Source organism: Salmo trutta, chromosome 8, assembly GCF_901001165.1.
Source record: "Salmo trutta chromosome 8, fSalTru1.1, whole genome shotgun sequence".
Taxonomy (NCBI): domain Eukaryota; kingdom Metazoa; phylum Chordata; class Actinopteri; order Salmoniformes; family Salmonidae; genus Salmo; species Salmo trutta.
In genome coordinates this window covers 4,830,751-4,856,616 of record NC_042964.1, presented here as the reverse complement: position 1 = coordinate 4,856,616, position 25,866 = coordinate 4,830,751, and the positions used below count along the sequence as shown (strand labels likewise).

Sequence of the window (25,866 nt, the reverse complement as noted above, 5' to 3'; positions counted from 1 at the left end):
TTCAGGGGCAGAATGACAGATTTGTACCTTGTCAGCTCGGGGGTTCGATCCAGCAACCTTTCGGTTACTAGTCCAACGCTCTAACCACTAGGCTACCTGCCGCCCCAAATAGGCCTCAACGCTAATGACATCAGACAACATTAAGAGAGGTTGTGAGTTACTTTCAGATTTGATGTATATTTAAATAGTGCTGATAAAGTTTGACTGAGGGTAGGGTAGCCATCAGCAGCAGAGTTTACTACAGAAGCCATGACAGGATACTTACCCTTCTGAGTCTATGCTGTTTTCAGGAACCATGGCTTGGAGGGCATCGGAGTTCGCTGTGTAGACAAAGAGAGAAAAATATGGCGTAGGGGAATTAGCGAGGAGAACGAGCAAGCGACATCAAAAAGGGAAACATTTATTGGAATATGGTTGCAGCCGATAAGCCCCAAACACAATTAAATGGTGCACTGCATTCAATTAACGGGAGTACATTCAGTCCTCAGAATATAACCTCCGGGTGTGGGCTGTGCGCAGGCACAGCAAACAATGCATTATGAAAACAACAGCGTCTTCCTGAAATGTAGGACACATTAGGGCTATAATTAATAAGCCATTACTAAGTACGAAGACAGAAAGTATGGCACAAGAGCATCCACATAATGGAGGACAGGATTTTTTTTTATTGTATTTATCAACATGACTTTCAAAGAAAAAAAAATGTTACACATGTAAATGACATCATTAATAACCTAGAAGAAAGGAGGGCAAATGTCAATGTGCTTCAAGTACACATGATTAGCAGTATAGGCACATCCAGTGCCTTTGGAAATTATTCAAACCCCTTGACATTTTCCACATTTTGTTGCGTTAAAACCTTACTCTAAAATTGTTAGTTTCCCCCCTTCAGCAATCTACACACAATACCCCATAATGACAAAGCGAAAACTGTGAGAAATAGTTGCCAGTTTATTAAAATTTAAAAACAGAAATTGCTTATTTACTTAAGTATTTAGACCCTTTGCTATGAGAATTGAAATTGAGCTCAGGTGCATTGTGTTTCCATTGATCATCCTTGAGATGTTTATTCAACTTGGAGTCCACTTGTGGTGAATTCAATTGATTGGACATGATTTGGAAAGGCACACACCTGTCTATATAAGGTCCCACTGTTGACAGTGCATGTCAGAGCAAAAACCAAGCCATGAGGTCGAAGGAATTGTCCCCAAGAACACAATGCCTCCATGATTCTTAAATGGAAGAAGTTTGGAACCACCAATACTCTCCCTAGAACTGAGCAATCGGGGGAGAAGGGCCTTGGTCAGGGAGGTGACCAAGAACCCGATCGTCACTCTGACAGAGCTTTAGAGTTCCTCTGTGGAGATGGGAGAACCTTCCAGAAGGACAACCATCTTTGCAGCACTACACCAATGAGGCCTTTACGGTAGAGTGGCCAGACGGAAGCCACTCCTCAGTAAAAGGCACATTAAAGCCCGCTTGGAGTTTGCCAAAAGGCACCTAATGACTCTCAGACCATGAGAAACAAGATTCTCTGGTCTGATGAAACCAAGATTGAACTCTTTGGCCTGAATGCCAAGCATCACGTCTGGAGGAAACCTGGCACCATCCCTATGGTGAAGCAGCATGGTGGTAGAAGCATCATGCTGTGGGGATGTTTTTCAGCGGCAGGGACTGGGAGACTATTCAGGATCGAGGGAAAAATGAACGGAGCAAAGTACAGAGAGATCCTGGATGAAAACCTGCTCCAGAGCGCTCAGGATCTCAGACTGGGGTGAAGGCTCACCTTCCAACAGGATAACGACCCAAAGCACACAGCCAAGACAACGCAGGAGTGGCTTCGGGACAAGTCTCTGAATATCCTTGAGTGGCCCAGTCAGAGCCCGGACTTGAACCCGATGGAACATCTCTGGAGAGACCTGAAAATAGCTGTACAGCAACGACGCTGCCCATCCAACCTGACAGAGCTTGAGAGGATCTGCAGAGAAGAATGGGAGAAACTCCCCAAATACAGGCGTGTCAAGCTAGTATCATCATACCCAAGAAGACTTGATGCAGTAATCGCTGCCAAACGTGCTTCAACAAAGTACTGAGTAAAGGGTCTGAATAGTTATGTAAATGTAATATTTCAGCTTTTTATTTTAAAGAAATGACCCAAAAATTCAAAAAGCCCATTTTCGCTGTCATTACGGGGTACTGTGTGTAGATTGATGAGCGAAAGAAAACAACAATATAATCCATTTTAGAATAAGGCCGTAACATAACAAAATGTAGAAAAGGTCAAGGGGTCTGAATACTTTCCGAAGGCTCTTTATTGGCCAACACTTCAGAGTAGAATAACTAAACCATGAGGAAAGACGTGTGGAAACATCGGAGTCACTTCCGACCGGACTTCACATGACCATGTGTACGTCCTGTTTCCTCTAGTCAGTCAAAATAAGCCCGATTTCCCCCACAAACTAGGACTATGTACTAAACTAGAAGCCTACTATCATATTAAAATCGCTTATCATGTCTGACCAGAGGGCATTTCAACACACCTTTGTGACCACCTAGAAGGAAGGAGAGTATTAATCAGTATTAAGGGATTGTGCAGCAATGCCAACGTGAGCAGGAAAAGGCTTTGACTTGAAGACTTCCTGTTTCGTCATCATCAGGCAATACGGCCCTATCAAGACTGACTCACAGAATTTAGGGGTGTGCACGTGCGTAGGTCACACAACATCACCTAATGAGGGTCAACGGAACGGTACAGTTGCTGTCAATATACTTGTGATAACCTTGTTATACAATAGGATGATGGTTAATTCCACCATTGTAGGAAGTTACTGTGTTTACAATCTATTATAAACCACACAGCGATTCAGTAATTAGTGTACCATGTAGAACCACAGACCTACTCACCTCTCACCGGATGTTACACACACACACACACACACACACACACACACACACACACACACACACACACACACACACACACACACACACACACACAGCACCTCTTCCTGTAGCTTCGCAGTGTGAAAGACAGTGTGATGGGAGAGGGAGACAGCTCAGCACCAAGTGGTCTGAAATAACCATGAGAACTGTAGGTGATCCATAGATGCTAGTTATAGTATTGTAGTCAGGAGGGAGGAGACAGTAGAGTGGTCCATAGACACTAGGTATAGTATTGTTGTCAGGAGAGAGGAGAGAGTAGAGTGGTCCATAGACACTAGTTATAGTATTGTTGTCAGTAGGAGACAGTAGAGTGGTCCATAGACACTAGTTATAGTATTGTTGTCAGGAGGGAGGAGACAGTAGAGTGGTCCATAGACACTAGTTATAGTATTGTTGTCAGTAGGAGACAGTAGAGTGGTCCATAGACACTAGTTATAGTATTGTTGTCAGGAGGGAGGAGACAGTAGAGTGGTCCATAGACACTAGTTATAGTATTGTTGTCAGGAGGGAGGAGACAGTAGAGTGGTCCATAGACACTAGTTATAGTATTGTAGTCAGGAGGGAGGAGACAGTAGAGTGGTCCATAGACACTAGGTATAGTATTGTTGTCAGGAGAGAGGAGAGAGTAGAGTGGTCCATAGACACTAGTTATAGTATTGTTGTCAGTAGGAGACAGTAGAGTGGTCCATAGATACTAGTTATAGTATTGTTGTCAGGAGGGAGGAGACAGTAGAGTGGTCCATAGACACTAGTTATAGTATTGTTGTCAGGAGGGAGGAGACAGTAGAGTGGTCCATAGACACTAGGTATAGTATTGTTGTCAGGAGAGAGGAGAGAGTAGAGTGGTCCATAGGCACTAGTTATAGTATTGTTGTCAGTAGGAGACAGTAGAGTGGTCCATAGACACTAGTTATAGTATTGTTGTCAGTAGGAGACAGTAGAGTGGTCCATAGACACTAGTTATAGTATTGTAGTCAGGAGAGAGGAGACAGTAGAGTGGTCCATAGACACTAGTTATAGTATTGTAGTCAGGAGGGAGGAGACAGTAGAGTGGTCCATAGACACTAGTTATAGTATTGTTGTCAGTAGGAGACAGTAGAGTGGTCCATAGACACTAGTTATAGTATTGTTGTCAGGAGAGAGGAGACAGTAGAGTGGTCCATAGACACTAGTTATAGTATTGTTGTCAGTAGGAGACAGTAGAGTGGTCCATAGACACTAGTTATAGTATTGTTGTCAGGAGAGAGGAGACAGTAGAGTGGTCCATAGACACTAGTTATAGTATTGTTGTCAGGAGAGAGGAGACAGTAGAGTGGTCCATAGACACTAGTTATAGTATTGTTGTCAGTAGGAGACAGTAGAGTGGTCCATAGACACTAGTTATAGTATTGTTGTCAGGAGGGAGGAGACAGTAGAGTGGTCCATAGACACTAGTTATAATATTGTTGTCAGGAGAGAGGAGACAGTAGAGTGGTCCATAGACACTAGTTATAGTATTGTTGTCAGGAGAGAGGAGACAGTAGAGTGGTCCATAGACACTAGGTATAGTATTGTAGTCAGGAGAGAGGAGACAGTAGAGTGGTCCATAGACACTAGTTATAGTATTGTAGTCAGGAGGGAGGAGACAGTAGAGTGGTCCATAGACACTAGGTATAGTATTGTTGTCAGGAGAGAGGAGACAGTAGAGTGGTCCATAGACACTAGTTATTGTATTGTAGTCAGGAGGGAGGAGACAGTAGAGTGGTCCATAGATACTAGTTATAGTATTGTTGTCAGGAGAGAGGAGACAGTAGACTGGTCCATAGACACTAGTTTTAGTATTGTAGTCAGGAGAGGAGACAGTAGAGTGGTCCATAGACACTAGTTATAGTATTGTAGTCAATAGGTGACAGTAGAGTGGTCCATAGACACTAGTTATAGTATTGTTGTCAGTAGGAGACAGTAGAGTGGTCCATAGACACTAGTTATAGTATTGTTGTCAGTAGGAGACAGTAGAGTGGTCCATAGACACTAGTTATAGTATTGTTGTCAGGAGGGAGGAGACAGTAGAGTGGTCCATAGACACTAGTTATAGTATTGTTGTCAGTAGGAGACAGTAGAGTGGTCCATAGACACTAGTTATAGTATTGTTGTCAGGAGGGAGGAGACAGAGTTATCCATTTTCCATAAACACTCGGTTACAGTATTGTTGCCTAGTTACCTTCATTCTTCATGATGTAATGAACAATCTGTCCCACGGTGTCGTCGTTGCCCTCGCTGTCGGTGTCGTTCAGCTCTGTAGAGAAACACACAATTATAAAAAGAGCTCAATAAACACAGTCATCGTGGACATGAAAAGGCTTTCCCTAACATTCATCAGGAAGGCAAACATGCTACCTGAGAAGGAAAAGGCACCTGACCAGACAGGTGTTTCATCATCATAGGGCATTTATGTAATGCACTGTGGGTCTGTCACAACACACACAGTTAGGGCTGGACGATATGGTCAAAATATCATATTGATATCAAAAATTGGACTGTAATTTATGTGTTTTTGAATACAAATTCTAAATTTGCTTTATGAGTAGTGAGTGATCCCTAGGGTGGCAACACATACATTCTAAGGGATTTTAAATGAGTCTTTATCCATTCTGATTGGGTTGAATTGAACAGTATAAAACAAAATCATTTTCAGCATTTTTCGTCAATTTCTGCATTTCCTGCACTCATTTGAGATTATTTCCACACTGCCACATAGGGCTGCTTAATATGGGCAAATAATCTAGGACTTATTTTTAACCAAATGTTGCAATTGCAATTTGACTTGCGATTTAGAGCAAAACACTTCGGTGAACTGTTGGAATCATGGAAGTAGAATGATTATTCTAAAATTAGAATATATTTAAAAAAAATATTTTATAAAGTGTGCACTTTGAATACAGTGCTTGACATGACAAGGAATGAAAATCCCAGGGACGAGTTATTGTGACAGGGTAGGAACCAAAGTGTTGATAAGTGTTTTCTAGGGGACCCTATAATCTTTGGCTACATTTAATTCTCATAGCTACTTCATGTAGCTAACATATTTTGCTTTGTGTATTCCTCTTTGATTTAGAAGATACTGTGGAACAAACATGCTGATTTTAGGTCTATACCATCCTTGGTATTATAAGGCTGTATAGTGAATTACATTTGCTCTGACTCAATACATTTATTAGCTAGTGATTAGCATCTAACAAGATTTAGGCCCAACTTGCTAAGAAAAGAAATTAGCTATTTCCAAACTAATAGTGTAATTATAGAACGATAGTGGATTTACATTAAGAAGCAAAGTGAAAACAGCATCGTTGACGTCAACATTGTTGCATGTGCTGCATTGACCATGTAGACGGAACACAAGTGTCTCGTGGTTGAGGAACAACTAATGCGCTCCTTGAGTGACAGGGGGCGGGGCTAGGTCATTGTGGAAAGTATATATATATATATATATATATATATATATATATATATATATATATATATATATATATATATATATATGAGAGAGTGAGAGAACTCAAGTAGCAAATTAAACTACAAAAATGGACGTTACACACTGCATATCACTTTTAACAAACCAAACATTCAAATACCGGTGTAGAAAGTAAAGTAAAAACCCAAACCGGTCCGTGCATCAATACCGGTATATCGTAAAATGCGGTATACCGACCATCCCTACACACAGTATATTAAGTTCCTCAAATTTAGGACATTCCTTATAACACCATAGCAAGGCCTATTGGTATTGTTGTTGTAAACTGGAGCAGAAGGAACAGATGAGGGCTGTCTACACAGCGCACACACCTACACTGAACCCCTATGCATACACACACCCCAGTCTCAAGAGCCAAACCTGCCTGTCCAACTGTTCCATGGGTCAGTGAGATATACATGTCATCTGATACCGGAGGATAAGCCTTAGGATTGAATGGAGCTTAAAGAATGAATGACACTCAGGCTAGTAGCCAGTCTTTGTTTTGCGTGGAAGGTCTGTTGCCTGGGTGACCCAGTGGAAGGTCTGTTGCCTGGGTGACCCAGTGGAAGGTCTGTTGCCTGGGTGACCCAGTGGAAGGTCTGTTGCCTGGGTGACCCAGAGGAAGGTAATGTAGCACCTCGCATTATCAGCATTTTCAACAGCGTTTAAAGTAATATATTACCTTCAACAGTGTTATCTTGTGATCAAGCCATCAATGTTTTGTGATTATTGCTGTCGTAAAAATATGAGTAATAAATCTTGTTGTGAGAAAGTAGATCAGTTTAATAATAAAATATAATTGAGTATGAAAAATGTAGGTTATAAGATGGATATTAAATGATGTGGTCTGTCGCGCAGTCTAATTGTACAATATACAGCGTGTCCTACAAAATGTATGTGTATACAGTTGAAGTCGAAAGTTTACATACACTTAGGTTGGAGTCATTAAAACTCGATTTTCAACCACTCCAATGTCTTGTTAACAAACTACAGTTTTGGCAAGTCGGTTAAGACATCTACTTTGTGCATGTACACAAGTAGTTTTTCCAACAATTGTTTATAGACAGATTATTTCACTTATAATTCACTGTATCACAATTCCAGTGGGTCAGAAGTTCACATACACTAAGTTGACTGCCTTTAAACAGCTTGGAAAATTCCAGAAAATGTCATGGCTTTAATCAAATCAAATGTTATTGGTCACATACACATGATTAGCAGATGTTAATGTGAGTGTAGCGAAATGCTTGTGCTTCTAGTTCCGACCGTGTAGTAATATCTAACAAGTAATCTAACAATTTCACAACAACTACCTTGTACACACAAGTGTAAAGGAATGAATAAGAATATGTACATATAAATATATGGATGAGCGATGGCCGAACGGCATAGGCAAGATGCAGTAGATGGTATAGAATACAGTATATACATATGAGATGAGTAATGTAGGGTATGAAAACATTATATAAAGTGGCACATTTATTACATCCAATTTTTTATTATTAGTGGCTAGAGATTTGAGTCAGTATGTTGGCAGCAGCCACTCAATGTTAGTGATGGCTGTTTAACAGTCTGATGGCCTTGAGATTGAAAAACAGCTTCTATCTCTTGGTCCCCGCTTTGATGCACCTGTACTGACCTCGCCTTCTGGATGGTAGCGGGGTGAACAGGCAGTGGCTCGGGTGGTTGTTGTCCTTGATGATCTTTTTGGCCTTCCTGTGGCATCGGGTGGTGTAGGTGTCCTGGAGGGCAGGTAGTTTGCCCCCGGTGATGCGTTGTGCAGACCTCACTACCCTCTGGAGAGCCTTACGGTTGTGGGCGGAGCAGCTGCCGTACCAGGCGGTGATACAGCCCGACAGGATGCTCTCGATTGTGCATCTGTAAACGTTTGTGGGCGTTTTTGGTGACAAGCCACATTTTTTCAGCCTCCTGAAGTTGAAGAGGCACTGTTGCGCCTTCTTCACCACGCTGTCTGTGTGGGTGGACCCTTTCAGTTTGTCCGTGATGTGTACGCCGAGGAACTTTAAAAAAATAAAATAAAAAATAAAAAAAAGTTCCACCTTCTCCACTACTGTCCCGTCGATGTGGATAGGGGGCTGCTCCCTCTGCTGTTTCCTGAAGTCCACGATCATCTCCTTTGTTTTGTTGACGTTGAGTGTGAGGTTATTTTCCTGACACCACACTCCGAGGGCCCTCACCTCCTCCCTGTAGGCCATCTCATCGTTGTTGGTAATCAAGTCTACCACTGTAGTGTCATCTAACAACATGGCTTTAGAAGCTTCTGATTGACTCAAATGATGTCAATTAGCCTATTGGAGGTGTACGTGTGGATGTATTTCAAGGCCTACCTTCAAACTCAGTGCCTCTGCTTGACATCATGGGAAAATCAAAAGAAATCAGTCAATACAAAAATGTTTAGACCTCCACAAGTCTGGTTCATCCTTGGGAGCAATTTCCAAACGCCTGAAGGTACCACGTTCATCTGTACAAACAATAGTATGTAAGTATAAACACCATGGGACCACGCAGCCATCATACCGCCCAGGAAGGAGACCCGTTCTGTCTCCTAGAGATGAACATACTTTGCTGCGAAAAGTGCAAATCAATCCCAGAACAACAGCAAAGGACCTTATGAAGATGCTGGAGGAAACAGGTACAAAAGTATCTATATCCACAGTAAAACGAGTCCTATATCGACATAACCTGAAAGGCCGCTTAGCAAGGAAGAAGCCACTGCTCCAAAACCTCCATAAAAAAGCCAGACTACGGTTTGCAACTGCACATGGGGACAAAGATCGTACTTTTTGGAGAAATGTCCTCTGGTCTGATGAAACAAAAATATAACTGTTTGGCCATAATGACCATTGTTATGTTTTGAGGAAAAAGGGGGAGGCTTGCAAGCCGAAGAACACCATCCCAACCATGAAGCTTCATGTTGTGGGGGTCCTTTGCTGCAGGAGGGCCTGGTGCACTTCACAAAATAGATGGCATCATGAGGCAGGAACATTATGTGGATATATTGAAGCAACATCTCAAGACATCAGTCAGGAAGTTAAAGCTTGGTCGCAAATGGGTCTTCCAAATGGACAATGACCCCAAGCATACTTCCAAAGTTGTGACAAAATGGCTTAAGGACAACAAAGTCAAGCTATTGGAGTGGCCATCACAAAGCCCTGTCCTCAATCCTATAGAAAATTTGTGAGGTGAATTAAAAAAGCGTTTGCGAGCAAGGATGCCTACAAACCTGACTCAGTTACACCAGCTCTGTCAGGAGGAATGGGCCAAAATTCAACCAACTTATTGTGGGAAGCTTGTGGAAGGCTTCCCGAAACATTTGACCCAAGTTAAACCATTTAAAAGGCAATGCTAGCAAATACTAATTGAGTATGTAAACTTCTGACCCACTGGGGATGTGATTAAAGACATAAAAGCTGAAATAAATAATTCTCTCTACTATTATTCTGACATTTCACATTCTTAAAATAAAGTGGTGATCCTAACTGACCTAAGACAAGCAATTTTTACTAGGATTAAATGTCAGGAATTGTGAAAAACTGAGTTTAAATGTATTTATATATATATATATATATATATATATATATATATATATATATATATATATATATATATATATATTTCATTCATTGCAGTTAAGTTGAGAGTTTTTAAAACCTATTAAAAAGAAAAAAACTCAAATATACACACAAATTCTTTAACTCTCAAAACTTAACTTACATAAACTACAATGAAAATCGGTGTCTTCAGTCTCAAAACGTAACGTTATTTTAAAATGTAGAGCTCGAAGGTGATTTAATCCTCCAACCGCTGGAGAGTGTCTGAAGTTAGGGGGTGTTCGATGTTGGGGGGGGGGAAATGAGCTATACTTCCTGTGTTCAAGATAAGACACTCATGGTGTATAGTATATGGACAGCTGCTACACCATTAAACAGTACACATAGCTGTGGCAGGTTCTGTTGAAACCAAGAAAGTGTTTTGAAACAGGGAGGTAGTTGCTAAACTTGTCCAATTGGAAGAACGCAGATTTTGATTTCCCATTGCAAAAGGTTTTGCCACGGTGTGCGCAACTGAACAAAACCTGGCCCTTAGATTAAATGATTAACGTATATCAATATATCATGTTGTGAAACATGTAAAAATGCCCTTTGCCTTCTCTAACCCTGGTTGACTCAGAATTGAACCAGGAAGTGGAGTGTAAAATAAACAAAGTTCTTTCCAACTCTTTTGTCTCTAAACAATGTGGAAAGAGGAGGGGTTGGGCTTGGAGAGACTAGAGGTTTCAGACAGTCCGTGGCTAAAATGTACAGGTCCACCAGCCACTGTAGATTAAAAAAAAAAAAAAAAATTGTATCTACCAGCCACTCAGATGATTTACCAGCCAAAATATTGTTTCACCATAATTGCATCAAAACACACACAAAAAAAAGCAGATGAGCATGCTTGGTAATGTTACTAAAAAGAAGAAATATTAGTAATAATTAATATTGTTATAGTGCTCAATTTCAAAAAAATGTTTTGTGACTCGAGTATTTTAACCATAAATGAGACGAGACAAAATATTCAGCTGCCCCTTTAAGGGCGGGAGGTTACCGCGGTAACAGGGCCCCTCGAGTTCTGTCACGGGTGAGAGATTTAGGATCCGACTCGGGCGTCTCTTCGATATCAGTTGAAGCAGCAGACTCAAACGAACGTTGAAAAACCGAGCTTGTGAACCAAAAAAAAATTGACAAGAAACACTTGGCGAAAGTCTCACTTTGTAGACGTTCGAGTAAATCTGATCAACGTGTATGCCTGTGCGCAGCGCCTCCAAAAATGAATCTATATCGCGCGTCACTCAGTGCGCACAGATCCCCTGCCAAGCAGTGTTGCTGCGTAGGGTGGGTTACATACTTCGTCTTTCTTTGTGCAATTCGCAGCTATGGAACAAAACAGCAGAAATACTTTTAATAACAGCTGCATGATTCTAACCCAAACTCGCACATGTTCTCATACTTGACTTTTTTTTAATTCGGGAATATAATGCTCGCACTGTTGAGCCATGCAAATTGACCACCCGCCAACGTGGCTGGTGTAATGGACATTCTTACCCGCCGGTACCTAAATCTACCCGCAATTAGCGGGTGTTAATGTTACGCCCTGCAGACAGCACACTAAAGGCCCAACCTCTAATGGGAATGCCATAGTCCTGTTAGAAATAAACTCCCTATTCTGTAGGTGAAAGGAGAGAGTGGAAAGAACATTCCCTTAACCCTTTACAAAGACTGCAGTCTCAACCTTCCTTTAGGAAAGACCAGGCATGCAGCTCTATGTCAATGGCTTTAATAAGTGGTAGAGACAGAGAGAACAGGTGAGAGAGAGCGAGAGAGAACAAATTATTTCATACTAGCAGAGGCTGCTACACCCGATGTCACAGGAAGGCCATAAAGATCATCAAGGACAACAACCATCCGAGCCACTGTCTGTTCACCCCACTATCATCCAGAAGGCGAGGTCAGTACAGGTGCATCAAAGCTGGGACCGAGAGACTGAAAAACAGCTTCTATCTCAAGGCCATCAGACTGTTAAAACAGGTATCACTAACTCAGAGAGGCTGCTGCCCTATATACATAGACTTGAAACCACTGGCCACTGTAATATTTGGAACACTAGTCACTTTTAATGTTGACATATTTTGTATTACTCATCTCATGTATATACTGTATTTTATTCTACTGTATCTTAGTCTGCCGCTCTGACATTTCTAGTCCAAATATTTATATATTCTTAATTCCATTCCTTTAGAATGTGTGTATTGTTAGATATTACTGCACTGTTGAAGCTAGAAACACAAGCATTTCTCTACACCCGCAATAACATCTGCTAAACACGTGTACATGACCAATAACATCAGATAGTCTTCCATGGAGCTCAGGTGTATTTCCCCTCCACGTGGTGGTGTTGTAACTCAGGAACCACACAATTCCAGAGCCTTAAAGTCTAAACTTGAGGTGGTGAGGGTGCATACTTTTTATCACTTTCATCGTCTCAGTCCGTGCCAGGACATGTTGACGGGCTCCCGAGTGGCGCAGCGGTTTAAGGCACTGCATCTCAGCACAAAGACTTTGGTTCGATCCCGGGCTGTATCACAACCGGCCGTGATCGGGAGTACCGTACGGCGGAGCACAATTGGCCCAGCGTCGTCCGGGTTCGGGAAGGGTTTGGCCGTCATTGTAAAATAAGAATTTGTTCTTAACTGACTTGCCTAGTTAAATAAAAACATGTAAACATTGCACATTCACTTGGTTAAACAAAGTACCATTCCTTCCCATATGCAGTCATACAGTAATAACACTGGAATGGTCCATTACTATTGGAGTAGGTGGGAGTATTTGGCTTGATGACCCTGACCTCACTTCCATGCTCTGACTCAGTTCTATGACATGAGTGATAGAATCCCCCCTCCACCTAAATGGTATTGACCTGAGGAGTGAAGATTAAACCAGTGGCAGGAAACGTTGCCAGTTAACAGAATGACCACGTTCACAATTGTTGAGAAACTATTGCGACATCTTGATTATCTTTCGAGACAAACGAAACACTCTGTACCGTATCTTGGTCACTCAGGAAATCTAAAAACACTAAACAATAAGCTTCTAGTAAAAGTGTTTACAAGGAACATCCAATACTAAACCCAACCGAATAGTCTTCGCTAAGGTTTCTCCCAATAGACCTTGGGCCTTCAGTAGACCTAAGATGTTTAAAAATAAATAAAACATTTTAAAAGGCACTCTGTCTCAATGCATAACTCCCTACTCAAGTCATGACTGACTACAGCAACAACCAGAACAATAGCATAGAGAACCAAATTTGGCCAAAATGTCCTGTCAGTTAACACAAGTGAATTTGAGTGGAGTTATTGTGTACAGAGGATCGTGACCCATTAAGTTTCAAATCCCGGTTGGCATATGAACCCCTAAATGAGAAATATAATCTCTCACCTGTACACATCTCCAGATCCTTCTTTTCCGCCTCTGCTACCCGGGCCGCCTCTTCCTCATCCTCAGCCTCCGTGGTGCAGCGGTAACCCTTCCTCTTCAGGACGTGACACACCAAGACCCCCAGGAGACCCAGGAGGAAGAAGACCGGCACCAGGACGAAGGCTATGTACTCTGGCTTCACATGGTCGTCTCTTGCACTGCTGCCTCCGCCCGCTGTCTGACCCGCTAGAAAGGAGATGGGGAGGACAGGTGGTAGATGGAAGGGAGAGATTGAAAAAGGGGATAGAGGTGATGAGGAGAGAGAGAGAGAGAGAGAGAGGGCGGGATGAGAGAAAGACGTGAGGATAGATGATGGTTCAATGTGGGCCCTGTGAGTGTGAGAGAGTATGTATTGGTAAATAAGTTAACAGTAGCCATTTCCTCTATGGATGTCCCTGAAAGTTGAATATCATAGGCCCTGGTCTCTACATAGTGCCACAGCTACGCCACACACACACACACACACACACACCTGAAACTGTGTTCTAGGGGAAAACAATTGAGGAAACCCATAGTATCCTCAATGTCCGTTTTGCCGTTAAACAGTAACAATAAAACAATACCAGATTATATCAAAGTTAATCAGTTACTTAAAAGTGAGGAAGGGGAACTCAAAACGGCACAGAGTACCCTTCCTAAAGTAGGTTCATGTCAAACGGACAGTAACAATATCAAACCATACCAGATGAGAAGGAGAGAGAAAAGGGGGATGACAGAAGGAAAGGAAGATGGAAAAACAAGACTGTTACATATTGACAAGAGATGAACAAAATGGATAATGCATGTGTGGTAACCACAAGACACTCCATTAGTCATCATTCAACTTACTACCTAGTCACCACTGACATGTCACATTCTGACTCATACTGAGTGGCACCAGATATTCCTACGAGTCAGCAGAGGGAGGATTTAAGCGCTAGTCGGAACTGAACTCAACGGTCGCTCAGGTGATAATGAAAGTCGACAGTGCTTTCATGTTTCCTCGCTCGCTGGATAAAAAGTGCCGTCCCATATTTCTCTCCCCAGCGCTGCGGGCTGTCATGTCCGCCAACAGCCCTTTAAAAATGGCCAAGAGAGGAGAGAGGAAGACAGAGACAGAATGTCAGTATCACCAGGGAGACTGCTGACTCCAAGGAGGCTGTAATCCCGCTAACTTTCCAGCTCTCCCTCCTCGTCTCTCGCTCCGTTGTTCTTTTCCCTCAACATACTCTCTCTGGGAATGTTTTCATTGGAGGGAAAGAGGGAGAGAGAGATCTGCAAGACACAGAGCAGGACTGTGGTGAAGGCAGTGTTTATCAGGCCAGTTGGAAGGCTTGTTTATCAGGACCCTAAGGGCCGTTGACTGGACAGGGGCCGGCCATCCCTGTGCCATCAGGAATGGAGTGACACACACCACAAGGTCTCTTTAGTATGGGCAAATCTTTCCACTTCCTCTGACTGACTGAGGCCAAAACCACAAGGTGCCCCCCCACCAAAAACCTTTAGCCTGGTTCCATGTTCTTCTTCTTCCATGTTCACAGAGATGAAATAACTGGTTTGGTCCCACATTCCTAGTGCGCAATGGTTGTGTTTATGATTATTTTGTGCCCAATTGAAATGAAAGATAAATAATGTATCGTGTCATTTTGGAGTCACTTTTATTGTAAATTAGAATATGTTTCTAAACACTTCTACATTAATGTGGATGTTACCATTACAGAAAATCCTGAATGAATCGTAAATAATGAGTGAGAAAGTTAGTGGGTCAAAGATCATACCCTTAAAATCAAGGGTGTCAAACATTTCATACCCCACTGTCTTACATATTCCTGACTGACTCTGGCTCAGAGGAGGGAAAGGTATGGGGGGGGGTCAAAGGTTACAGTGCGCATCTTCCCCCGTCTTGACGTTTCCCACGTGAGACATTCCATCCAGTGCCACATGAAGCAGACAATGGGGTCATTGTGCTTCCTCCTGTGTGCTTCCCGTCAGTGTGCGAGGGAGCGAGAGCGTGTCTAGTGACTGTGTTCTATGTGGTGTCTACATGTGACCGTACGATGTACAAACATACTGAGAGTGGTATGTCTGTGTGTTTCTTCCCCCATTGTCCCCTGAAGCATGATGGATCTGACTGTGGTCTAGTCTGAACACCACTGACCACCACTCTTGTCCCCTGAAGCATGATGGATCTGACTGTGGTCTAGTCTGAACACCACTGACCACTCTGTCAGGCGAGTTGTTTCTCTCTCTGCTCTCGTTTTCCTTTATAGGATGTCAGCGGGCGGAGCAGTGAGGGTCGTCTGTGAAACGGGCCACAAATACACCTCTTCTTCCCCCCATACGTTAAGGAGACTGTCCACGCAGACATACTGTTGTTTTCTTGGTTGTGGCCTTTTTGGGGTGCTTCTTTGTTTTGGCACTCATACTACACTGTTACCTGGATAAAGTTTATTTAAGAAATATATTTGTTGTTTCTCTATCTCCGCGCTGTCTCCCTCTTTGTTACAGGCTACGAGCCGGTTCATGACACATGCCTTAACCCGGGTCACGACCCCCAAGAGACCCTTAGTGTAGACATCCCAGTTACCTGGCAACAGATCCAGTGTTTGTGGGGGGGGGGGGGTCAAGATATGGATGTGTGTGTGTGTGTGTGTGTGTGTGTGATACCGCATCAGAACCCAAAATATGAGCCTATTTTACTCCAATGTTTGTTTACATATATTTTCTTGACAAACACTGTATAGCCTCAAAACTTAGTTACAACTATAATTTGTTATATCATGGATGGTCAGTCCTTGCATCCATATCTCAGTGTATTAATTTGAGAATGGTTACATTTCTCCTGCCCCATCCCTCACTTTACACATAAAATGCCTGATTGGATTAAACTACACAATGAATGGACAGTTTAGGGGTGCATTTCAATAGTCTAAAGAGACTTCCTCACCTCGTCTCCTTTCAATATATTTTATGATAACATGTTATCCTTCTCTAACCTCCACAACAGCAGGTCCCAGAGCATCCATTCCTCCCTTCTCCAGCTCTGTGAGGATCGTACACATCATCTACAGAGATTACATGTTACTGTCAAGAGGAAATTAATCCTATCGTCTCATCTGACTTTCTTCAGAATTCCTGCCGCTGTTGTATGCATCCCCATATCCAGGGGCGGACACCGCCGACGTCATTTGCCATGTGAAATAATCTGCACAAAAACACACTGGCAAACAAAATGAATAACTAATTGCAGTGATGCGACATTGGAGATGAGATTATGATGGTTCAATGTGGGCCCTGTGAGTATTGGTAAATAAGTTAGAGTAGCCATTTCCTCTATGGATGTCCCTGAAAGTTGAATATCATAGGCCCTGTCTCTACATAGTGCCACAGCTAAGGAATACACCACACACACACACACACACACAGAGGAGAATTCAGCCATTGAGGAAACCCATAGTATCCTCATCAATTTGAACAATACCAGACTATATCAAAAGTTGCTGGGTTAATTAAAGCGAGGAAGGGGAACTTAACACAGAGATCCCCTTCCTAAAGAAGGTTTATGTCAAAAGGACCACGGAGCATGTGAGTCATTATTGTCCAGTGGTTGACATTCACTCAGCAGTAACTTCCCAGACATGTTGTAGGTGTATGGAACTATTTTTATTGGTAGGCCCAGAGCTGTATGTAAACATAGGTGTCTGGGTAAGTCTACTGTCCAACGGGTCCTAGAAGGGACCCGGAGCTTCCTGCTACGTGTCAGTGGAATGGTTCCACTGAGGACAGATGAGAGGATGTGCTTGTCTTTTTCCATTAGGCTGTCCAACTACTTTTATTACATTTCAGACAAAGATAACTGTTCAAAGAATGTATTAACACTGAACCTGAATCATATAAACACCATCGGAGCATAATCAGGCTAGTCTGATGTCACAAAAGAATGTTAGAGAAAGTATCTACTTTTAGATGAAGTTTGTGCCTAATTGTCCAGAGGAGTTCCCTGAATTTCATGCATGTCAAAACTCTCTCCCTGTAAACAGCCACTGCTAAACAAAACAGAGAGAGTTACAAAAGTGTCCTGCCCATTAGGAACAAGACTCAGCTGCTGTCTTTGATTCCCTTCTAGCTCCAGCCCACACAGAGCACACAGAGCACACAGAGCACACAGCAGAGGAACGGACACACATCTTACAACACAGAGCACACAGAGCACACAGCAGAGGAACGGACACACATCTTACAACACAGAGCACACAGCAGAGGAACGGACACACATCTTACAACACAGAGCACACAGCAGAGGAACGGACACACATCTTACAACACAGAGCACACAGAGCACACAGAGCACACAGAGCACACAGAGCACAGGAACGGACACACATCTTACAACACAGAGCACACAGAGCACACAGCAGAGGAACGGACAGACAGGGGACACACATCTTACAATCACGTGCATGTCTATGCTCCCGTGCTTGTTTTAAAACCACGTGTTGAATGTTTGTGTTTAATCAAACGAGGCTGAGGATTAAGTTTTGGCCTTTGTGAGCGACAGACAACAGCTGCATGGTTACAAAGCTGGGTTAGTCACGAAGGAGGATGAAGCAGAACCTCATATCCTCAAAGGTCATATCCTATGTTATTGTACAGGAGGGCCTCAAGTTTAGAGCCAAAGCAGGAACTAAAGTCATGTGTTTTGAGGACTTCTTCTTGGCATAATAACTCTGTCTTCCTCCACTCAAATGGAATTAATGCTTGTCGTTTCACATTGTAAATGATGGAAGCGTTTAAACCAGTTTGGGCATTAAATTTAAATTCATTAACCAGACAGCAGAAGTCATTCTGCCTGTGTATGCCTCATCTTCATACAGTAGGCCTCATGTTTAGACCTACACTACTCTTTACTGCCCATCCCGCCTTACAACAATACACAATTACAACAATACACATTTAGATTAAAGGGTTCAATAGGTCAGGATAAGCCTATTATAGCTGCAGTTTTACATTTTGCACAAGGTGACAACAGAAACACAGGGCTAGGCTAGACTGCCTATGCAATGTGCCTCACAGGAAATTCAAAAACATGCTGTTGGCAAAAGTATCCACTTCGGTGATGAAACTTTGTATCACTGTAGGCAGGCTGGTCTCAGACTAGATGTAACATAGTAGACGAAAACCCAGGGAGATGAAATGAGTATGATATGTTACCATACCAATCATACCATAAGACTAAAGGTTACTTGGTTGGTCAGGGTGGATGGGTGGGTGGACATATAACAAACCAAAAGATTCAAACACACAATCTCCTCATGGACGACTTCACTATTTTAGGTAATTAACAACTACATTTTAACTACTTAACATGTTAGCTAACCCTTCCCCTAACATATTGTGCGAATTGCAATTTGTAACATGGACATCCATTAATTAATACATAACAAACGTAAAATAAAACTAGATATACACACACACACACACACACAAACGTATACGGACACCCCTTCAAATAAGTAGATTCGGCTATTTCAGCCACACCCGTTGCTGACAGCCATGCAATCTCCAGAGTCAAACATTGGCCTCACTGAAGAGCTCAGTGACTTTCAAAGTGGCACCGTCATAGGATGCCACCTTTCCAACAAGTCAGTTTGTCATATTTCTTCCCTGCTAGAGCTGCCCAGTCAACTGTAAGTGCTGTTATTGAGAAGTGGAAATGTCTAGGAGCAACAACGGCTCAGCCGTGAAGTGGTAGGCCACACAAGCTCACAGAACTGGACCAACGAGTGCCGAAACGCATAAAAATTGTCTGTCCTCAGTTGCAACACTCACTACAGAATTCTAAACTGCCTCTGGAAGCAACGTAAGCAAAAAAATTGTTTGTCGGGTGCTTAAGGAAATGGGTTTTTATGGCCGAGCAGCTGTACACCAGCCTAAGATCACCATGCGCAATGCAAAGAGTTAGCTTGAGTGGTGTAAAGCTCGCTGCCATTGGAGCAGTGGAAACGCTTTGTCTGAAGTGATGAATCACACTTCACCATCTGGCAGTCCGACGGACAAATCTGGATTTGGCAGATGCCAGGAGAACGCTATCTGCCCCAATTCATAGTGCCAACTGTAAAGTTTGGTGGAGGAGGTATAACAGTCTGGGGCTGTTTTTATGGTTCTGCCTAGGCCCCTTAGTTCCAGTGAATGGAAATCTTAACACTACAGCATACAATGACATTCTAGATTCTGTGCTTCCAACTTGGTGGGGCAACAGTTTGGAGAAGGCCCTTGCCTGTTTCAGCATAACAATACCACCATGCACAAAGCGAGGTCCGTACAGAAATGGTTTGCTGAGATCGGTGTGGAAGAACTTAACTGGTCTGCACAGAGCCCTGACCTCAACCCCATCGAACACCTTTGGGATGAATTGGAATGCTGACTGCGAGCCAGGCCTAATCTCCCAACATCAGTGCCAGACCTCTATAATGCTCTTGTGGCTGAATGAAAGCAAGTCCCTGTAGCAATGTTCCAACATCTAGTGGAAAGCCTTCCCAGAAGAGTGGAGGCTGTTATAGCAGCATAGGGGGGACCAACTCCATATTAATGCCCAATGAGATGTTCAACAAGCAGTCCACATGTCCACATACTTTTGATCATGTAGTGTATCATACGTCTCTGGTTTTCCTTTACTATGTTACCTGAGTCCAAGTTGTTGTAGGCTATCCAATAGCAGGTTGATGTAAAGCTACTCTGTTGCAACTAAACCGGGTGTACACTACACGATTTAGCTGTCCCTGACAAATCTGAAATCAGAGACAAAATCCCCTACTCGAGGCGCGCGGCCGTCACCGACACTCGTTTATTAACGTGAACGGGTAAACGACGCAATCGGAGGGCTACTGATCTCGTCTTTGAGCAGTCCCAGACGTCCCGATATTTTCAAATATGTTTGATTTTATCATCAGCATCACAAAAAAAAATATTATAATAATAATCTACAACGCTCTTTGTAGCGTAAAATGTGCCACGAAGAGTTTTGAGAAGGGTGATCTGCCATAGCCAATAGGAGAGACAGAAGAGGCCAGTGGGATGACGGTGTTTGGCATCAGCCAGAATGTGTTGAGTCTCCAGTATGCGGGTTGTACTTGCTTTTAACCAATGTAACAACAACCAAAAAAGTGTCAAATCGTTACAGCTCTTAAATTCACAAACAACGTTATTCAATTCTAAATGTTTGCTAGATTTTAACTGTATGGTATGCGTGAATGTCTGACTTTGTTTGTTTGTGAGGCTGCTTTGAGCCACAGCTCGTAACTAGGTTAAAATCTAATCAAATCATTGTTTTCTCCGGGCCCTATGGTATCGAGAATCGCCAGTGAAGAATATTTTAGTTTAACATCGTTTAATGTGCGCGCCACAAAAAAATAAATATATATATATACTACCGGAGAGACGGTCGTTTCATTTGAAAGTATCCGCGATGTTAGGATTTTGAAAGTCGTGTAGTGTCCACCCAGCCGCACCTTAAAGAAACCTCGACTATGAATTCATTATAAGTAGCCACGGTACATGACATTGATCTGTATCTTATGGTGGAACTTGCAGAGAAATGAAAGATGTCAAATCACAAGTTCACAGAGTCGGCATTGATTTAACTTAAGGAAAGCGGATGCGATAGTTGGTCCAAAACACGAGGTAAATAAGTTGAGAACTTACGTGGTACGACATGGGTCCAAGTTGAATTAGCCATGCTCAAAACTACTACTGCCCGGGTGAGTGGCGATGTTTTCGGCTTGTGGCAGCCTAGTCTGGGGGTTGGAAACTACGACCAAGGAGCACTGTGGAGGGAGGGATATGGTCGTCACTACAACCAATAACCCCGCCTATTTCTACAATGCTCTTACAATGTCATTTAAACCTAACCTTAAATTAAACATCGAAAAACTATTTGTTGTTTTCATTCATTTTTACGATATATTGTCAATTTTGACTTTGGCTGTGTTAATTAGTGGAAACAGAGGGAGGCGCGTTCATTTGGACTTTTTTTTTCTGACTTGAGTTTGTATTTCCGAGTTCGTATCCGAGTTCGGGAGGAAAAACCCTTTTCTTAAAGCTGTACCTTCTAACAAGCTCTACCTCTGTGCGAAAAACTGATCTGGAATCAGAAATAAAATGGCTATCAATTCCAGCTTAATTATTATTTTTTTTAAATCAAATACAGTTTTATATGAATTATTTTGGATAATATAGTGGTAGGCCTATATCCAAATAGAATTGACCAATGTAATAGACTGTGGTTTATTAGCTTGTTAGGCTACCATGTATTTTCCACTGTGAAAACTTTAAAAAGTTGTATATTATCTTAATCATATGCATTGTTTTTATGCCTCTTAATGTATTCCCCTTCGGTGGTAACCCATCATTCAGGGCAAGTGCAGAGCCCCGCCTGTTTTGAGACCCACCTGTTTTTGTTGTTGCCTGTTTTGCATGTTATTTTGGCATTAATACGTGTGACATATCAGTTTGCAAACAATATACAAAAAATCAACAACATTGCATTAATAAAGCTGCATACAAACATGGTCTCCTTTTTGCTTTCTTGAGTAAGGCAGCTCCAAAATGCAGGTGTTTCAGTCTAGTTTAGTGCTTTCTGTGGTGGTGGGGCAGGGGGAAAAAAACTGAGTTTAGGGATTGGCAATGTTCTCTAGTTGCGTCGTGATTGGCTCAGTTTTCTGTCACTCAGGGGTCACTACTTCACCGCAAAATCTACAAGGAGAGCTCGAAAATTCAAGCCCATTGGGTGCTGCCATAGAGTTACATTTGAAGTGCCCATCTAAGAAGGCTCAAGGTCATTGGCCACAGATAAAATGATGTAATCACGTTATCTATACTGCAGATTTGATTGGACTGATCATGGCAACATCATACTTTCAAAATCTTAGCTAGCAAGCTAGACAAGCAGTCAACGTGAATCAAGTCGACAATCTACTGCCAAATCCTTTTAATTTCTTGTCATATGAAGAGAAATTATTACACAACAAGTTTGAGATCGCAAATTCAACAACGAGTGGTTGGGAAGGAAACAGTGGCTAACTGGAACCGTTGCAAAGCAATCACTAGCCTGCTATTCAGTGGAGTGGGTGTGTGGTCCAAGTCTGGGTTTAAGGGTCTCTTTTCTGTCAAGACAGCATGACTTCTGCCGCATTCAAAACAACTGGAAACTCGGAAATCTCAGACTTCAGAGAGTTCAAGACAACTGGGAACTCTGGAAAAAAAACGAGCTCCAACTGGGAAAATATGTTTTGAACGGTCATCCGACTCGGATTTCCAAGTCGGGAATTCAGGCCTCTTTCTAGAGCTACGACCTGAAGATCACTGACGTCATGATTCCACCTTGTTTTGTTCAGAGTTCCCTGTTGTCTTGAAAGCACCATAAAGCAAGAGAATGCCAGACTTTGATGACAAAATGTACCCACAAGGAGGACCGCCGCGCCACCTTCCTGTTCAAGTGATCACAGCACAACAAGGTGATGTGGTGAAGTTGTTCTGTCCCCTTAGCAGAAAAACACCCCCAAAGCATAATGTTTCCACCTCCATGTTTGACGGTGGAGATGGTGTTCTTGGGGTCATAGGCAGCATTCCTCCTCCTCCAAACATGGCGAGTTGAGTTGATGCCAAAGAGCTCCATTTTGGTCTCATCTGACCACAACACTTCCACCCAGTTGTCCTCTGAATCATTCAGATGTTCATTGGCAAACTTCAGACGGGCATGTATATGTGCTTTCTTGAGCAGGGGGACCTTGCGGGCGCTGCAGGATTTCAGTCCTTCACGGCGTAGTGTGCTACCAATTGTTTTTTTGGTGACTATGGTCCCAGCTGCCTTGAGATCATTGACAAGATCCTCCCGTGTAGTTCTGGGCTGATTCCTCACCGTTCTCATGATCATTGCAACCCCACGAGGTGAGATCTTGCATGGAGCCCCAGGCCGAGGGAGATTGACAGTTATTTTGTGTTTCTTCCATTTGCGAATAATCGCACCAACTGTTGTCACCTTCTCACCAAGCTGCTTGGCGATGGTCTTGTAGCCCATTCCAGCCTTGTGTAGGTCTACAATCTTGTCCCTGACATCCTTGGAGAGCTCTTTAGTCTTGGCCATGATGGAGAGTTTGGAATCTGATTGATTGATTGCTTCTGTGGACAGGTGTCTTTTATACAGGTAACAAGCTGAGATTAGGAGCACTCCCTTTAAGAGTGTGCTCCTAATCTCAGCTCGTTACCTGTATAAAAGACACCTGGGAGCCAGAAATCTTTCTGATTGAGAAGGGGTCAAATACTTATTTCCCTCATTAAAATGCAAATCAATTTATAACATTTTTGACATGTGTTTTTCTGGATTTTTGTTGTTGTTATTCTGTCTCTCACTGTTCAAATAAACCTACCATTAAAATTATAGACTGATCATTTCTTTGTCAGTGGGCAAACGTACAAAATCAGCAGGGGATCAAATACTTTTTTCCCTCACTGTATACTGTAGCTAAGAAAGTAATACTAAGTGTATGTTGTGTATTAAGCTGTTAGTAGCTCATGTGCCTCACCCTAATAACTTGGTCCCTTTCCTCCTCATAACTTAGCCTACTGTTCTGACTTGGTGGTGCACATGTACATCGAATATTGTAAGAGCTTTCATTGTCTGCTTATATGCCCCCTTTATTTATCCTACAGTTCTGACTTGGTGTACAGGGAGAATACTGTAAGAACGGCCCATGTTCTGAATTCTGTCGCTGTACATTTCAAAAGTGCTGAACAAATAGTTAGACTACGTTGGTCCTAGCTCGCTCATTAATGTCTTCATCTAAATTACGGACTGCCTCTCTTCTGCTCGTTGTCCCCTTATGCCATAGTTTATACATCTCAATTGTCAGTATAAACCACATTTGTTTAAGCAAGTCAGCCATATCAGCTATGTTTTTTTGAAGGGCAGTAAATGAGGCTGAATGAACTGTTTCGATGCCAGACAAGGCCCCGCTGATAGTGTAGCAGTGGTAAGGTTTCAGGCTGTATCACAACCGCCGTGATTGGGAGTCCCATAGGGTGGCGCACAATTGTCCGGTGTAGGCATCATTGTAAACAATAATGTGTTCTTAACCCACTTGCCTATTTAAATATTTTTTTTATTTAAAAAAGGACACGTCCACTGTGGTGGACCATACTCCTTAACTTGAAAAACGAGAAAAAGGCGGCAATAGTACTGTTTGCCCATTTTGAGACGCCATAACCAGGATATGCTTCCTTAAAGTAGATTAATTCTGACTAAGAGAGCTCCAAAAATATGTCATTAATTTCTACGATTGTGCCGAAAAGATCTTAGATGTAAAATTACGCGACTAACTAAAATGTTTGGTGCTGTATTTTTCAATTGAAAAAGAAAATGTGCATGAAAACGAATCGCCTCTCATTGAATGACAACAAATACTTCATGAAAGAACCCCTACTGTTGACCAATCACCGACGAAGGGGCGTAGACTTCAACGCTTACTGTTGACCAATCACCGATGAAAGGGCGTAGACTTCAGCCACTACTGTTGACCAATCACCGACGAAGGGGCGTAGACTTCAGCTCCGAACTTCCGCTTACCTCCATAAAAACTCTCGCCGAAGTTCAAAACTTTCGTTATAATACAAATGCATATATTTTACCGAACTGTTTAGACTTCCAAGCATGCTGACGCCTTAAAATACCTTAACTTGAAGAAAAAAAAAGCGTATTGTTTCAGGGTTTGTTTAGGGTGAAGAAATGTATCGTACGTAGGCAACAACAACACAATGTAATGAAGAATGTTCATGTTTTCAAGTCAAACTGCAGTGAATAGCCTACGTCATTTGAAAAACGACTCTAAGGCGTGGTTCACTTCGAAATAAGTGCTCGTAGCCTGCCTGATTGGGTAACCATTTGGGTGAGTAATGGGTTTTACCTCGGCAGTTTAGCCTACAAGGTCCAGGAACATTAGCAGGCCAGTAATATGGTGTATTTTGTCAGGATGTACATGCAGGGTATCCTGCATGTTTTCAATTTAAAATTCTCTATTACTCCTGTTGCGTTTATTTCATATTTAGGTAGCTAATGTAATCAAATGTATTTATAAAGCCCATCTTACATCAGCTGATATCTCAAAGTGCTGTACAGAAACCCAGCCTAAAACCCCAAACTGCAAGCAATGCAGGTGTAGAAGCACGGTGGCTAGGAAAAACTCCCTAGAAAGGCCAAAACCTAGGAAGAAACCTAGAGAGGAACCAGGCTATGAGGGGTGGCCAGTCCCCTTCTGGCTGTGCCGGACATGGCCAAGATGTTCATAGATGACCAGCAGGGTCAAATACTTTGAAATAACTGCTGGTAATGGATTTGTTTATCATTTAAGACTAGATAGCAGTGAA

General features: G+C 42.5%; 1 protein-coding gene across 1 annotated transcript in view; it reads right to left on the bottom strand.

The window, feature by feature from the left end:
• The window catches only part of rell1 (RELT like 1), a 36,959-nt gene extending 15,496 nt beyond the window's left edge, over nt 1-21,463 (bottom strand). The window contains exons 1-4 of the mRNA XM_029759775.1: nt 21,151-21,463; nt 13,432-13,656; nt 5,144-5,218; nt 266-320 (exon numbers count right to left, since the gene is read on the bottom strand). Coding sequence (XP_029615635.1) covers nt 266-320; nt 5,144-5,218; nt 13,432-13,656; nt 21,151-21,184 — 389 coding nt within the window. The 5' untranslated portion in view covers nt 21,185-21,463. The remainder of the gene's footprint in view (nt 1-265; nt 321-5,143; nt 5,219-13,431; nt 13,657-21,150) is intronic.
• Nucleotides 21,464-25,866: the final 4,403 nt, after the last annotated feature.